General features: G+C 43.0%; 2 protein-coding genes across 6 annotated transcripts; one reads left to right on the top strand and one right to left on the bottom strand.

Moving 5' to 3' along the window:
* Positions 1 to 300: 300 nt before the first annotated feature.
* Positions 301 to 7,336, bottom strand: nup107 (nucleoporin 107). Of its 4 annotated transcripts, none has more exons than XM_034577730.1 (28): positions 7,212 to 7,336; positions 6,458 to 6,540; positions 6,028 to 6,120; positions 5,849 to 5,943; positions 5,622 to 5,757; positions 5,430 to 5,533; positions 5,142 to 5,257; positions 5,006 to 5,054; positions 4,742 to 4,813; positions 4,577 to 4,665; positions 4,394 to 4,469; positions 4,195 to 4,308; positions 4,015 to 4,105; positions 3,825 to 3,904; positions 3,652 to 3,711; positions 3,377 to 3,522; positions 3,181 to 3,229; positions 3,015 to 3,084; positions 2,787 to 2,902; positions 2,511 to 2,700; positions 2,315 to 2,421; positions 2,041 to 2,143; positions 1,641 to 1,798; positions 1,182 to 1,307; positions 968 to 1,081; positions 682 to 849; positions 438 to 552; positions 301 to 383 (listed from the first exon to the last, which is right to left on the bottom strand). In XM_034577730.1, the coding sequence occupies exons 1-27, from the start codon at positions 7,217 to 7,219 to the stop codon at positions 439 to 441; spliced, it is 2,727 nt and encodes a 908-aa protein (XP_034433621.1). In that variant the 5' UTR covers positions 7,220 to 7,336; the 3' UTR covers positions 301 to 383; position 438. The 4 variants fall into 4 exon arrangements, with proteins under 4 accessions (XP_034433621.1, XP_034433622.1, XP_034433620.1 ...); XM_034577731.1 differs by having other exon boundaries at positions 301 to 379; XM_034577729.1 differs by having other exon boundaries at positions 301 to 399; positions 440 to 552.
* Positions 7,337 to 8,060: 724 nt separating this feature from the next.
* Positions 8,061 to 15,661, top strand: mdm2 (MDM2 proto-oncogene). 2 transcript variants are annotated; one of them, XM_034577760.1, is made up of 14 exons: positions 8,061 to 8,222; positions 10,566 to 10,604; positions 11,687 to 11,754; positions 11,869 to 11,943; positions 12,133 to 12,266; positions 12,396 to 12,445; positions 12,548 to 12,606; positions 12,853 to 12,949; positions 13,035 to 13,228; positions 13,316 to 13,447; positions 13,571 to 13,642; positions 13,725 to 13,911; positions 14,142 to 14,609; positions 14,666 to 15,661. In XM_034577760.1, the coding sequence occupies exons 3-13, from the start codon at positions 11,704 to 11,706 to the stop codon at positions 14,585 to 14,587; spliced, it is 1,497 nt and encodes a 498-aa protein (XP_034433651.1). In that variant the 5' UTR covers positions 8,061 to 8,222; positions 10,566 to 10,604; positions 11,687 to 11,703; the 3' UTR covers positions 14,588 to 14,609; positions 14,666 to 15,661. The 2 variants fall into 2 exon arrangements, with proteins under 2 accessions (XP_034433651.1, XP_034433652.1); XM_034577761.1 differs by having other exon boundaries at positions 8,073 to 8,222; positions 14,142 to 14,587; positions 14,913 to 14,956.
* Positions 15,662 to 15,972: the final 311 nt, after the last annotated feature.

Below are 15,972 nucleotides of genomic sequence, written 5' to 3'. Positions count from 1 at the left end.
ATATATATTTAGCAAAAGCAAAACATAGACTATCTCAAGGCACTTTATGGTGTTTTAAATATATATGGGAAAGAAGGAAAAAGAACTGACCCTGTTACTGTTTATTATATTAGATTATTATCACTGAAGCGGCAACTTAAGACTAAATTAATTGCTCTTTATGTATGTAATAAAAGAATATAAAACTAGAATGTCACTCGGTAGATTTCATGACTAAACCTGCAAACATGACCAACATCAATTGGCAGCTCTACAGCACAAGTGTAATTAAAACTTAAAATAAAGTTTATACAACAACACTACAAGAAACAGGCTTTTATTTTGCAAAACAAGATTAACACAGCTCAAAAAGACAACAATTCAAACTGTGTGTGTGTGTGTGTGTGTGTGTGTGTGTGTGTGTGTGTGTGTGTGTGTGTGTGTGTGTGTGTGTGTGTATTAAATTGATGGCTGTAACTCGTAGCCCAGCGGGTCGAGTCCTCTGTCCAACAGAGAGAGAGACGACTCCCTCAGCTTCTGCAGGAACCTCCTCAGCTCCTCTTTGGAGAAAACCTGCATTTGTGGAGAGAAACAGAATAAGCAGAGAATTTTTCACCCTTTTCAGTATTTTAGCTTGAAAAAGTATTAAATCTAATATTGATCTGTTTATGTTTGTTTTTCTTAAGAGTCTACGGTCTTTACCTGGTAGAGACGGTGCTGGTCAGATGAGATGATGTCGGCTAGACGCAGCGCCTCCTGGTGTCTGGTGGAGTTCTGCAGCACGCTGAGCAGCAGGAAGCTGAGACGAGGAAGACACAGAGAACGCAACACCACCATCTGGTGACTGCGCTCCGAGTCCTGCTCTGAATCCTGAAAACACACAACCAAAATAAGCTACAAGGACTTTTCAAGAACTCCCTAAAGCTCAGAGTTAGTTTGTAAAGTTTCCTAAATGAACAATTCAAAGATCCTATCGTAAAACAGTTACCTGTCTGTTGTCAACCATCCATCCTCCATCGACGAACAGCAGCACATTGTAGATTCTTTCCTTCACGTCTTCAGTCAGAACGTCCAGGCGACAGGACCAGGAGGAGAAAGACGACTGGAAGACACAAAATGACAAATGACGTGGATCTAAATCCTGAATCAAGAACATTTATATGGATGAGCCTTTTAACACTGATCAAGGAGGGTGTGTATACCTGGTACTCCTTCTCTCTCATCTCATTGGCGACCCTCTCGGTGAATTTGGCCTCTGGCACTGGTGCCGGCTTCTGGGGGGCGGAGCTACTGTGACTGAACCAGTCAGTGAACGCCTCATGAGCTTCCTGTGAGACGATAAGAAGAATAAGATCAGATCAACCTTATTGATCAATCAATCAATCAATATTAAATCCACTTCTTCCACTTCACCAGAGAACTACAGGTTCTTCAAAGTTTTGATCAGGCTTAAATAAATTATTGTGCAAGAAAACAAAAGCTTACTTGTAGAATTAGTACACCTAATACCACTTTTAATACTAATACTGCTAAAGCAATAGTATTGTGATTCTTATTATTGTTCTGTTTAACAAATTATTTGTATTTATATTCATACTAACGATAGTTACGTCCAAATCAGTCGTGATATTTAAACATTAAAACAGAGACTGGAAACACACCAGGTAGGCTCTGATACACAAGTGTTCTCTGATGGCGTTCTCATCCTCGGCGGGTAAGGTGGCCTGACCGATTCCCGCCCACTGGCAACAAATCTCCTTCATTGAGTCCTCTGGAACTTTAGAGAACACGGCCTTCGCTGCATCGTGTTTCTGCAACGCTGAGAGAGAGAGAGACAGAGAAGAACTGCATCATGGTCCTCACTGGCGGCGAAATGTTACCAGGAAAAACCTAAAGCCGTCCTTGGATTATTTATTTATTTGTGTTTTGTTGATTTCCATGTTCACAATAAAAACTGACTATGTTGAAATGTACAATAATAGAATTGTCCCTCTAATTATTTCTTATTGTGGTCAGTCAGTTATTGGATAAATAAATAACACATAACACAAAAAAAAGTACCCAGAAACTTCCTCATGATGGCGTTGGACTGTTTAAGGGCTTCAGCTCGATGGGCGGGGTCAAACAGCAGCCAATCGATGACTTCGATCTTCCTTTGGTCCTCCTATCAAATCACAGTATCAACATAACTCCAGTCGGTTTTATTAACACCTGCTTTAGTTTGAGTCTCGACAAAACTGTTTTTAGTTGGTTTAGATGTAAGTTGTTTGTTTGTTACTTTTCATTCATGCATCTAAACAAACACTGTTTTTATAGTTTGATTTTTCCTCTGTACCTTGGTAGTTGCCGTCTCCAGCGTCTGGTTGTGATGTGTAAACACTGTGTCGTCTCTCTCCCTCACAGTTTCCACCACCAGCTTAGTGATCGCAGAGACGTCCAGGCCTACAAACACAATCATTCAGTTTACTCTCAATAATAATAATGTGTTTTTTCCGACCTCAGTGTTTACGTTTCAGTATTTTCCTTCTCACCTGCTTCAGTGGCGAGCTGCAGACAGCGGGGGCGGAGCTCCGCCTGGGTGACGGTCTCCAAGAAGGCGGCGTACTGAACTGTGCCGAGCTCGGCCGGGAGCTGGCCGACGTAACTCGCCACGAGGTCGGTCTGCTGATCCTGAATCAGAAGGGTAACATACGCCTTCAACACGTCCACACACAGCTCCTCCTACGAGAGGGGGGGGGGACAAACAGGTCAGCAACATCAACATGCTGAATCTCAAACTATAAATAAAGTGAATTAATAAGAATTACCTTCAGTGCCAAACCCAGAGAGCGAAAAAACAGCAGGAGGTGAGACATGAAGCGCAGCAGGTGGGAGGGGAGGGGCTTAGAGGACTTCAGCCAATCAGAAAACTCCTCCAACAGACCTGAGAGAGACACAGAGGTTGAGATTCATGTTTTAGATTAAGAATAATATATTTTCTTTCTATCAGAGTGTGAGTCTCCAAGGAGGAGATGAGGGCGGGGGGGGTTTGTTACCGTCCAGGTCTCCCAGGATGGCAAACTTCTGGATGACGTGGTAATGCTCCCCCGTCTCCTCCAACACCCTCTGCACGCACAAACAACAAGCAGCTGGGATTACACTCCATCCAGTCACGTGACGTTAACATTCACCGATCACATCGAGTCTGTTTGAGAGTTTCACCTTCGATTCTGAGGCTTGAAGCTCCTCAAACACCTTTTCCATCGTCCAGCTGAGGAACCAAACAGAAGTATTACTCAAAATGAAGGTGTTTCAATGAAAAACAGCCACAGTGACGCATGAAATATGGTAATATGTGTATTATATTCAGGCTAATATGGTATTTCTGTGTGTGTGTACATGCTCGTGTGGGTCATACTTCGCCTCCAGGTATTCTCGCGGCAGTGACTCCACTTCCTGGTGGGCCATACCCGATGACATCAGATCCTTTTCCACCAGCGAGTCGACCATCACTCTGAAGTACGCCCACACGCAGTCCTCCCATGACTCGCACACTGCCAGGAGCTGACACACACACACACACACACACACACACACACACACACACACGATCACCAGCTGGATCTCTACACGCTAAATCACAGGCTGATTATTTAATTTGTATTATTGCAACCTATGAACATAGGATTTTACCGGTTTGAGGTTTCCACTCAGGCTGGCGTAGATCGCTCTCTCGTATCTGTTTAACTGCTCCTGAAACACACAAAGCAGGTTTAACATTGTGGGATGTCCTGAGACTCCTTCTGTGAAGGCTTGACGCGTCAGACAAACACTGGTTCATTTGTGGACTGCACGCTGCATTATACCTCCTCAGCCATTCTCCAGCAGCAGGCCTTCCAGATTCCTCTCTGAGGGTTTCCTTCCACGGGCTGCAACTCGATACTGCCTGCAGACAACGGAGGAACAGACGGAGAGTGAGAAGTCTTCAGAGCCGTAGTGAGGAGAAAGTGACGAGTATGAATTACATAATTAATTTAGTCTTTAGTAAGATTTTACCTGAGGTCATGTTGGGATCGTGGTAAAGTTTCCATCCTTCCAGAGTTGCTGCTCTCCAGGCCTGACCACAGCGTTTACACAACCTCTGAGCCTGAACACACACACACAACATACCTTTAAATACAGTATGAACCAAACATAATTTTGTCTCTCTCTCTCCCTGTTTGAATGTCTCTTTACCTCCTCCGTCATCCCCGCTCTGATCAGGGTGAACAGATTCTTCAGCAGTCGGGCGTCGTCCTCTCTGTCCAGATCAGCCAGGGGGCGCTGCTGCCGGAGAGGAGCGTCTGGGTCCTGGACACAAGAACACACTTATTATTTGTGTATCTAGTTACACTAGAAATGAGGATGTGTGTGTTGTCGTGGAAACAGGCCTCACCAGCTCAGTGACCAGAGGAACCGTGAAACCAGCGCCGCTCTTCCTCCTCATCTTCAGCGCATGAAGAGTGTTCTCCCTGAGACAGACAGACACACACTTAACAGAGGCACTTCCAGGACCTCACTTGTTATAAACACACGATTGTGGACTTGACAATAAAAAAAGAGACAGACGTAAACTCACCAGCAGACATTTTTGGCATAATATTCTATATTATCAGAAAAATCTCCGATTTGATCCTTGGCAATGCACTCGAGCCAATCGACGACCAGCTGCAACACAGTTACCAGACAGTGAATGATGAGCAGTAAGTCGGGTTTGCTTCCTGCTTGTGTGTGCGGTTGTTACCTGACTCTGTCGAATGACAGCATCTCGCTGAAAGAGCTGCTCCACCACAACCTTCTCACTCTCACTGGGAACCTACAAACACAAAGACACAAACAGAATTAGATCTTGACCAGTTACTACAAGTCTGTGTTTTGTGTTTCTGTGTATTCATCAAGGCTGAGGATTAATGTGTGTGTGTGTGTGTGTGTGTGTTTTGTTTTGTTTTGAAAGAAACCAAAATGAAAATCAGTTTATTCCGGTGTTTGTGTCGACACTGTTACTTACAATGTCCAACATGGTGATGTCATCTTCCAGAGCCAACTGGACCCGGTCCCTGCAGAGAGAGAGGTGATCGATGAGAGACAAGCAGACAGACGGATAACTGACGGACACACAGACAGTCCTTCAAGATGACAGTTACCTGTAGAGTGAGGTGATGAGTCTCCAGGAGCTGCTCTCCTGCAGCAGCAGCCAGCGGACTCCTGCTGTTTTACTGTTCTGACCTGCTCTGAGGACCACAGACTGCAGCACGTCCACCTTGAACATGGTGGGGGAGGGAAAGGGAGTAATTCAGCTGCAGCAATCATAGTAATTCCACGTTAGAATTCATGCTCAAACCAAACTACTATAATAAACTCCTGCAGTCGGTCTGCTTTACTTTCACACCACAAACAGATTAAATGTACAAGAGCACACACACAAAACCTACTTTGTCCTGGCAGAGTGTCTGATAATCCTCCAAGAGCTCAAACACCGCAGAGGAAGAGTGTTTCAGAAAAGATGCAAGGAACTCTGGGAAAAGACTGGCAGCGGCTGAAAAGATGAAAAACAGCAGCATTAAGACACAGCAGTATTTTAAACTAACAATGCTGAGTAACGGGGGTGCGATTGTTTCACTCACCGGCTTCTCCTGGGTCGTCCTCCTTCAGCAGGGCTGAGCTGAGGTTGCCGACGTCCTCTGTGAAGAAGCTGGTGTTCTCCAGACCCGCAAGAGGGGACGTGAACATGCTGTGGGTCCAGTCACTGTCATCCAGATTCTAGATACATACACACACACCATCAGTAATCATGGATTATTGTGTAGCTAGTGAGTGTTTGAGTCCCTCTATAGAGGAACCAGTGTCTTACCTGACTGCCGAGTGTGTTTCTGGGCGTGTGTGTGTATCGAGGAGTTCGGCCCCCTGGAGCCAAAATGGAGGAAACATCTGGAACCCTGGGAGTTACTGAGACAGATGAGAGGAATGATATTAGGTTAGACAATCGTCGGTGTGAAATCAGGCTTAATAGCGGCAGTGCCTGTTTCGTACCAGTCTGTCTGAACAGGGAAGCAGGAGTGTTCCGCAGGGAGCGGGCTGGTGTCACTGAGGAAAAGACCGGGCTGCCACCGCCGGGTGACGGGACTGAGAACAACAGTTAAGAAAACAACAACACTGACAAATCGGATATTATGAATAAATACTAGTGATACATCAGCATTTCCTTACCAATATATAATCATTTCCTAAAGTCTTAGTTGTTGTGAGTACTATCCACTACTCTAATACTAATATTACATAGGAATATCATGTTTTCTCTTAGTTTTGTCACTCGGATGAATAAGGATGCTGGAAATTTTATCCATGATTCTCCGTGACATCTGTTTTTTAAAACTCTTCCATTGTTTTTGTTTTTACTAAAACCATGACCAGCGCCAGGTCTGCCTGACGCCGAGCACACCAGTAACACATGGGAGGATACAGGCCACCTTCTTTCTTCTCCTGCGGGCAGCGACCGTCACCTCGTCATCTCGCACCACAGGAGACGGTAGCTCACTCTGACCCCTGAAGGACAACACAATGCAAACATATTATTTACTGTGATATTTAGCAGGATGATGCAAAAACTACTCTTACAAATCCTAATTTTGTAAAGTGCAGGGAATTGACCCAAGAAGGAACCAATGAGTTTTTGGTGCAGCTCCAGATCAGGGAGCAGATCATTCACTTTCTTTACATTGCAACAAAGGGCCGACGTGATTAGGGGACTGATGTAGTAAAGAATAATGCAATTACATTACAGTTAAATCAATTTCATTATAACCTTCATGACCAGTGTATTTCAGGACTCTTGTATTAAAACTACTTCAGTCTGAGGCAGATGCAGCTAATACAAAAAAAGAGTATAAACCACTGTAATATTAACAGGAGACAGTTTACTGCATTAAATACTTCTTCCTGCCATTTACTACGTTACTATGTAATAAACATGAGTGTATTTACAGGGTGGTATTAGTACTTTTACTGCAGTACTACCGAGTTAACGAATGTCAACATTAGCCTGTTAGCACCAGCACTGAGTGTTAGCATCGTTAGCCTCAGCTAGCTCAGTGTGCTCACAGAGCAGCAGGCTCAACAACCAGCTGACGTTACGAGGCGCGTTCGAGGATCATAACTAATAATAAAGAGACTTAAAGGTTATTGAGAGTTTAAAGATGAGAGAGAGTGAAAGTTACCAGTTCATGTTAGCGAGCTGTCAACTCCCGCTTCACGAGGTTCAACCACGGCTTCTTCTTCGTGGGCCTCACCCCTCTTCTTCGCTTTTTGACTTTCGGGGCAGATTTGGATGCGTGGATGTGCACTGCTGCCCCCTGTGGCTCAGTTTGACATTGGATTTTTACTTAACGTTTTGTAAAATAGATTAAAAAAATTATCAAGACTTAATTTAAACGATTTTAAGCAATAATGAAAAGTTACCATTGTGAATAAATAGTCAAGCCAAACTTTATTTGTATTTAAAACAGCCACAGTTGTTTTAAACGGGCTTAAAATACATAAACAGCTTATATTTGTAGTCACATGGCAGCAAAAGACACTGACACATGGTTTTTAGTCATTTTGTCATCTCCATTTAGCTTTTATTCTTATCTTGTAGTTTATCACTTTATATTCATTTACATTTACATACATATTATGACTCTTTTGCTATGTAACATCTAATTGTAGTTGTTTTACATCTCTGGTTAGTAAAATTTTGCATCTTTTTTTTAATACTTTGATGGTTTTCACAAGAAAAAATGCATGAAAACAGAAAAGAAAGAAAGTGATATGAATTATTAAAGGGCAAGTGTACGACCTAGTTAAAGGCTGAAGTAAAGAGAAAAGTTTTAAGTTTTCTTTTAAAGATTTTTACTGAACTAAAGCTTTTTGGTCTTTTCCACAACTTTATTTAAAAAAAGCTGCCTCTCCCATTTCCTTTCGGCTGTTGTTGGTTTATGAAAAAATAACAAATGATTTTAAATGATGACATAATAATAACATGTTATTTATATATTTACTGTAAATCTGTCACAGCTCATTATGTCCACAGTGCAGTGTCGGTGTTCCTCCGGCAGGGGCGCTGCACCTGTAACCCTCACACCAGTACAGTAAACACACCGATGCTCCGGTAGCATCGTTAGTTGTTCGTTAACCCGCTGGATTAACGTCTCCGTGGGACATTATAACAACTAAACTAACTGAAAGAGGTGAGTAAGTAATGGTTAAACTTAACTGGGGTAAAGTTTAGTGCGGTAACCACAGCCGGAGCGCGTGTTAGCAGGTGGTTAGCATCGTGCTAGCAGGCCGCGGAGCCTCGGGGTTTCCTGGCTCAGCGACGCGGCCTGGCGAGTCTCGTCAGCCGGATTCATGCAGAACGAGATGATAAAACGTGTCATTAAAGCCGTGGTAACTTGAATCTGTCGCTGTTTTATCTTTTCACCACAGCTCGGTTCTGGTTTCAGTATCAGTTTGTTTATTTTCCTAACATTTCTAAAGAGGAAGTGAAGTTTCTGTTAGCAACCAGCGGCTAATGCTAACGGTTGTAAACACGGAGATTTTGTAAATAGAGGTGGTGGTGAACTTACACGTTTTCGTGCATGTGTTGGTGAATTAACGCTAAAACGTGCACGTGGCTGTTTCATCGTGATTACATACTAATGAGTCTTTAGAGAAACGGCAGCTGCCACGTGTATTGAGCAGAAATGTGCACAAGCAACGCTCGACCTTTTACTTTAATGTTTCTAAAGTGTGTTAGTGAACTCGGGTGTTGAGACAGGAAGTTGTTGTGTCGTCGTCCTGCAGAGTTTCCGTGTGTGTTGCGTGTGACGGTTGAATGAGTGATGTTTGTCTGTGACGCTGTCTGTGATGTTGTCTGTGAGCTGGGACAAGTCCGGGCATATTTCCTCTGCATGCGTGTTGTCAGGGGAACAGCTGACTCATGGAGCGTGTCAGCTGCTGGGAACACTGTCCGGACACATCGACCAGTGTTCCCAGCAAGGGTCACATGTGTGGGCAGGTTTCAGGTGTCGCGTGCTGCAGCTCAGGAGGCTTGTCATCGTTAATTATTCATTAGTCATTATTTGATTAATTGTTAAATCGTTTCTACTAGAAAACTGTTTTAAAAGACCAATCACAGTTTAAATTAACAAATTAATTTTACTATGTCAATACATTACACTTGAGAAGCTTAAACAAGACAATATTTGGATTTTCATAACTTTTTAATGATTCAAATCATCTGTTTTTTCCGTCGAGTAATTTATTTGTGAGAAAAATTCAAATTCAAGTAGTTTCAGATGAACTTTTATTGTTTATTTAATGCTTCATCACTAACTTTATATCAACACTTATTTCATCTTATTTTGTTGTCTCCACTTTAATCTTGGTGGTTAATCTTCATGGTTTTATTAGAACATGGTTTCGGTTTTGTTTTTACTCTTCAGACCTGTCATTTCATCTTATTGCCTTATCAGGTGACCTCCTGTGTTATGAGGAGTTTCATTACATGTGATAATAATAATCCAAGATAAGCTCTAAACGAATGATTTTATAATAATCTAATCATCCATTTGATTAGATTACGGCTGCAAACAACCATTTTCATTAGTGATTAAACCTTTGATTAGTTTCTTGATTAATCTCTTCATGTTTTTATATGAAATGTCGACCTCTGACCTCTATAATTTCCAAAATCCTAAAATAATGGATTTGTTAGTTTTTTCACCAACTGTTCAAAAACCTAAATTATTTCATTTAATATCAGATGAGACCAAAAATGCAGCAGAAGATCTGTTTGAGAAGCTTTGACAAGCAAAATGTAAATATTATTTTATTTAGATTAGGTTTAAGTATTTCCCTTTTTGATATTATACATTCAAAACAAATGTTTGTGATTTTGACTCTTGCGGTCTGATCCATGCTCCCGACAAAAACAGTACATTATGTACGAGTACAAATATTTCCAGGAGGAAGGTGGTAAATTGAGTTTCATTAGATCCCTAAATAAAGTTTATATGTGATAATGATGCCAGACGGAATTGTTATCCTCTTCCACGTCGTTCCCCAGTGAACCAGGAGACTGGGACTGTGGAACCAGTCAGGCCACTGTCATGTTAATGTTAGATCCCTGATGAGCCTGGTCACCACTGGTTAGCCTGGTTATGGTTAGCATGGATACCACTGGTTAGCCTGGTCACCACTGGTTAGCCTTGTTATGGTTAGCCTGGATAGTCTAGTTACCACTGGTTAGCCTAGTTAAGGTTAGCCTGGTTAGCATGTTCCTCTGAGGGATGAGTCATCCTGGACTAGTCTCAGCATGTCTACACAGAGCTGTGAGTAAATCAGCTGTTCCAGTCAGTTAGAACATGAACATACAACTCACGCTGCTGCAGCTGACTCAGCCCTGATAGGCCCTGACTGGCCCTGATAGGCCCCAGTCAGACTAGACCAGGCCACTGAGGCAGGTCTAGTCCTGACATGTCTCAGCTGCTTTATAAGAGGCTGCAGCTTGGCTCCGCTCTCACTGCACTTTATCTGCTCTACTTGCACAGGATGGACAGCTGCTGACGCTCCTCACTCTGTATATACAGGTAAGACTTTCATTCACATCTAATTAACATGCTGTTTATATTATCAATTATTCATCTAACAATTTGGTCAGTAAGGTTTCTTACATCTGCCAAATGTTGAGAAATATATATATATAAATATATATATAAATATATATATATATATATATAAATATATATCTTTATATATATATATATATTTTTTTACCCATATCATGATTTTTATTTCTGTTGTATCGTTCAATGTAAACTGTTCAGACAATATTTGGTAAAACTGAAATCAAATACTTAGAATAAGTTTCAATGACCAACTGATACATACTAATAAATAAAACATATTGTTACCTGAGTATCTGAATAAGTTCTCATATAAGTGTTGCTGCTGTCAGAGGATTTCACCTGTAGAGTTAAAGTTACTCTCAGGGTTACAAAAGAATAAACTGACAGCTGATGTTCAGGAGTCAAAGTTTGTTTTGTTCTGGTTCAGGATTGAGTTTCATCTTGTTTAAACACCTTCAGTCCACACACACACATTTTGATCTCTCCTCCGTGTCTGTGTGGAAACATTTGACAGCTCGGCTCCTAGTTTTGTAGCTCGTAGAAGAGTTAAACTCCAGTTCCATCCGTTTTCAACCTGAACCAAATCTTACTCCAAGCAGTCGTCTTAACCAGAGGATTTAACTCGAGCCTTTGCCTAACTTAACTGAAGCCTGAACCAAAACCACAACAGAGAGGGGGGGGGCTACAGGAAATACGGATTGAGAGAGAACAGATGTTCACACAAGTCAGGTTACATTTCTACCTCGTCCCAGTTTGTGCTTTCACGTATAAGCAGAAATTCAAGTTTCTGAGCCAGTCACAGTTTTCTCTAAAAGATAATAAAGTGTTGATGGGAGGAGCTGCAGCTTCCTCCCACTGACCAATCACATGCAGCTATTCAGAAATCAGACAGTTCCTGCTGTTATGTCAAAACAATCAATAATCAATGTCTCAGCTGATTAGACTTCTCATCCATCCACAACTGATCCAAACTTGACTTACACTAACTTATATCTTAATCATTTACTTGATGAATGTTAAGCTGGATCTGTGTTTATGTGCAGGAACGTTCAGCTTCACTATGTCAGCTGACAGCGAGCTCAGCACCGACACCAGTGACGACAACAAACTGGTGAGAGCGGACTCCTTCACTGACTGTTCACTCCTCACTGGCTGTATTCCCTGTGACTTGACACTTTCCTGTGTGTATATTTGTTTGTGTGTGTGTGTGTGTGTGTGTGTTTAGGTCAGACCAAAAGTCGAGTTTCGCTCTCTGCTGCAACATGCAGGAGCCACAAAAGACGTTTTCACCATGAAGGAGGTAAAACATGTCTCTGACTTTAGAACTGAGAGGGAGAAACTGTAGTTGTAGTGAAACTAGCTCCGTACTTAAGATTCACTCTGACTCATTACACATGACTCATCATTTTTTGCATCACCTCCTTCCTTTGGGCAGCAACAATAACAACTAAATTAAAGCCTCATTTATTCTGGGATGTCCTTCCTGCAGGTGATGTTCTACCTGGGTCAGTACATCATCCAGAACCAGCTGTACGACCAGAAGCAGCAGCACATTGTCCACTGCTCCCATGATGCACTGGGCCGCGTGCTGGGAGTCGACAGCTTCTCCGTGAAAGAGCCACGGTGAGAAAAGAAGAGAGATGAAGGTTTATTCTTTAGATTCCGTTTGTCAGTTAACGTGTTGAACATAAAGAAAATGTGTCTGTGATCCTTGAAGCTGCAGTGAGGTGATAACACATGTTCATGTTTCAGAGTTCTGTTTGCAATGATCACCAAGAACCTGGTGGCTGTGAAGAGCCAAGGTACGTCTTCATCTTCTCATGTTTCACCTTCATCAGGCTTGAAAACATCACATCTGTAAAATGATTGATGATTGAAAACTAACCTTTCTCTGTGTTTCTCAGATTCGCCCCCGAGCGAGAACGAACCAAACAGCAACAGTCAGACAGACAGAGGGACAGAGGTAAGACACACAGCTGGTTATACACATGTTCTTTATCATAACACACAGCCTACCTGACGGTTCAGACAGATTCTAGCTTCTTTAATAATAATCACAACACCAAGATTTTCCTTTTCAATCTTACTTGTGATGCTGAATTTATAAGAAACCAACATGTAGCACAGGTTTCTTATGGGGTTTTTATAAAGGTGGAGAAAAAAACAGTTTGGTTACAAGTTCTAAATCAACATGTGTTTATGTCACTAGGAGGGAGAATCAGAAAGCCGCTCTTCATCACCAGACAGGAGGAAGAGGAAAAGAAGGAGGAGGAGGAGAAGGAGGAGCTGCAGGAGCAATGAACCAGGTGAGTGACTCCTGAGGCAACACCACCTCCTTGGTGCTCACACGCGTCATGTGACCTAACGCTCCCACCACCTTGTTCTCCTCAGGCCCCTCCCACAGTGTCGAGGATGATGAAGACGAGGAGGAGTCAGAGGAGGAAGGGGAAGAAGAGGGGAGGAAGAGGAGGAGGTCCGACAGCTACTCCCTCACCTTTGACGACAGCTTGTCCTGGTGTGTGATTGGTGGACTGGGAGGCAGGCGGGACAGACACAGCAGCCAATCGTCAGACTCGCACAGCACAGTGAGTATATCACACACACACACAGGCTTTGTGTGTAGAGTTGTTGTATTGGTTTCTAACACTGACTGTGTGTGTGTGTGTGTTTAGTCTGGGAGGTCAGAGGTCACGGTCCCAGCCTCAGACTCGGAAAGCGACAACTTCAGCGTCGAATTCGAGGTCGAGTCGGCAGATTCGGACGATTACAATGAAGACGACGCTTCTCTGTCGGCCGATGACCAGGTAAACATCTGGTTACACACGGCAATAAATGAGTTATGATTCAGTTAATGTCTTGAACACTGGAAATCCATTGGTCAGAATTGATACCCTAACCCAGCCCCTGTCCTGTGTGTGTGTGTCCAGGTGTACGAGGTCACCATCTTTGAGGCAGAAGAAGAAGACTCCTTCGACGAAGACACAGAAATCTCTGAAGCTGTGAGTCTTCACACAAACACACACATGAAACACACACTTTGTTATGTCCGTCTCACAGTGAGTGTGGTGTTTTCTCTCTCAGGATTACTGGCGCTGTGTGAAGTGTGACGAGTTGAACCCCCCCCTCCCTAGAAACTGCCTCCGCTGTTGGACCATGCGACACGATTGGCTGCCCGAGGAGTCCCTCAACGCTGCTAACTCCTCCCCCTCCAGTCCTAAAGCTCTGCCCAAAAAGCCAACCGACCAATCAGCAGCCAAAGAACCTTCAGGTACTTTAGAGTTGCAGTATCAGGTCACATGGTCCATCAGTAGTTTGTAGAGGGTCAATTCTATATAACAAACATTATTATGGTTTTATTTAGACGTATTATATTTGACATGTTATCAGTGATTTTGATTAAACAGACAAACCATGTGGATAAAGCGTTGGTGTGGATGCAGATTGTTTTAGTTTGAAAAAGAAAACGGATTTAACCTTTGTTGGATTTGTCTCCTGAAGGTTCTGATGTCGAGGAAAACGAAGGAGTCGATGTTCCAGATGGGAAACGGGCGAAAACTCCTCTTCTGTCGCAGTGTCTCTCTGACTGCACCTCCTCTGCTACCGAGTCCCAGGAACTGTTCTCCTCCTCCCAGCCCTCCTCCTCCTACTCCTCCCTGGACTCCCAGGAGCTCCTCACGTCCCTCACTTCTTCACCTGCACCTCCTCCTGGTCCCGCGGTCCCAGAGTTGGAGCGCAGCGTGTCGGAGGAGTGGCGTCTGCCCGAGTCGTGCCTCGACCCCTGCCTCATCTGTCAGTCCCGGCCCAAGAACGGCTGCATCGTCCACGGACGAACCGGACACCTGATGTCCTGCTACGTCTGCGCCAGGAAGCTGAAGAAGAGGAACAAGCTGTGTCCCGTCTGCAGGCTGCCCATCCAGTCTGTGGTCCTCACCTACATCAGCTGAGACTCACCCTCTGTCCTCACCCACCTATACTGTCCTCACCCTCTGTTGTGTCCCCATCTCCTTCAGCTGAGACACCCACTCTGTCCTCACCTACCTCAGCTTAGACTCATCCTCTTCCTCACCCACCAACTCTCTCCTCACCTCCCTCTATGCTCTAATCCCCCCACTCTGTCCTCACCCACTCTGTCCTCACTCACCCTGTCCTCACCCTCTCTGTCCTCACTCCTCTTCACAATTTAGGCCTTTGCACTTCAGGCACTTAAAGACACGCATGTTCAGCTCTCGTCACAGCTTGAATCTTATAACATGTTCAGTAGTTAGTGATTTGTCTTCACTTAGTCAATTATTCATCAACTCTTTGTGATGATCGATTGGTCGTTCCTCGTCGTCCTCTGGTTCCAGCTTCTCTTCATCATATATGACTGTAAACAACATATATGATCTGACGCTTGGGTGAAATAAAACAAAAACATCCAGATATGACTTCTTGGGCTTCGGTAAATTAACACCAGAATAATTCCCTCTTTAATTTCCTTTATATTTTGAATCTTTAGTTCAGTGCGATCGAACATTACATCCTCCACTTCTTTAATTTATTTAATGATGTAAATGTCCGATTTTCAGTCACATCATAAATGTTCTGATTAGTTTAACACATTGGAAAATAAGACACGACCTAGAACGTTATGGTTTCTTCTAAGTTCAGGTTCCACGTCATCAAGTTCCTTTAGTAGAAAAGAACAAGTCGACGCATCACACGAGGAAACAAAGATCTTAACAAATCATCTTCACACGTTTTGTCTGAATAACTTTTAAAACCCAAAGAAGAATTTCCATTCACCGAATATTTAAATGATTGATTTCATTGTTTTTAATTTTTCATTCAAAGATGTCAAACACTTCCTGGTGACAGGAAGACGCTCGTCAGACAAACAGGTTTCACTTCGGCAGATTAATCAAAGATATACAAAATCTTATCTGCAGTATTTATTTGGAAAGAGGGAACTATTGAAAGTTTGGCCTTCTTTCCTTTTTGGAACAATTGTTAAAACAGTTCCTCACTGGAGACTATTTCAGAATGTATGAATTAATATCATTATTTATTTATGGCAGTAGGAGGATGTACCTACTTTTAGTTTAGTACATTCGTCACCAAACTCGTCTTTTTAAAAATACACTTAAAACATCAACATGATTTCATTCTCTTTCATCTGTTGTGTCCTGACCTCTCGTTGTCACTCATCTCAGCCGATCCCTCGTTGTCACTCTGCTCAGCTGATCCCTCGTTGTCACTCTGCTCAGCTGATTCCTCGTTGTCACTCTGCTCAGCTGATTCTCGTTGTCACTCATCTCAGCCGATCCCTCGTTGTCACTCTGCTCAGCTG

The sequence above is a fragment of the Hippoglossus hippoglossus genome, chromosome 23, assembly GCF_009819705.1.
Source record: "Hippoglossus hippoglossus isolate fHipHip1 chromosome 23, fHipHip1.pri, whole genome shotgun sequence".
Classification (NCBI taxonomy): Eukaryota; Metazoa; Chordata; class Actinopteri; order Pleuronectiformes; family Pleuronectidae; genus Hippoglossus; species Hippoglossus hippoglossus.
The sequence above is the reverse complement of the archived record's forward strand: the minus strand, read 5'-3'. Positions and strand labels throughout refer to the sequence as shown.

What these genes read in the sequence shown, in the direction of transcription:
- mdm2 (XM_034577760.1), top strand. Translation starts at nt 11,704, where the DNA reads ATGTCAGCTGACAGCGAGCTCAGCACCGACACCAGTGACGACAACAAA. An exon ending in CCAGTGACGACAACAAACTG is followed by an intron (nt 11,755 to 11,868) that starts GTGAGAGCGGAC and finishes GTGTGTGTTTAG; the next exon opens with GTCAGACCAAAAGTCGAGTT. An exon ending in AGACAGACAGAGGGACAGAG is followed by an intron (nt 12,607 to 12,852) that starts GTAAGACACACA and finishes TTATGTCACTAG; the next exon opens with GAGGGAGAATCAGAAAGCCG.
- nup107 (XM_034577730.1), bottom strand. An exon ending in TTCCCTGTTCAGACAGACTG is followed by an intron (nt 5,944 to 6,027) that starts GTACGAAACAGG and finishes CATCTGTCTCAG; the next exon opens with TAACTCCCAGGGTTCCAGAT. An exon ending in TGTGTATCAGAGCCTACCTG is followed by an intron (nt 1,308 to 1,640) that starts GTGTGTTTCCAG and finishes ATCGTCTCACAG; the next exon opens with GAAGCTCATGAGGCGTTCAC.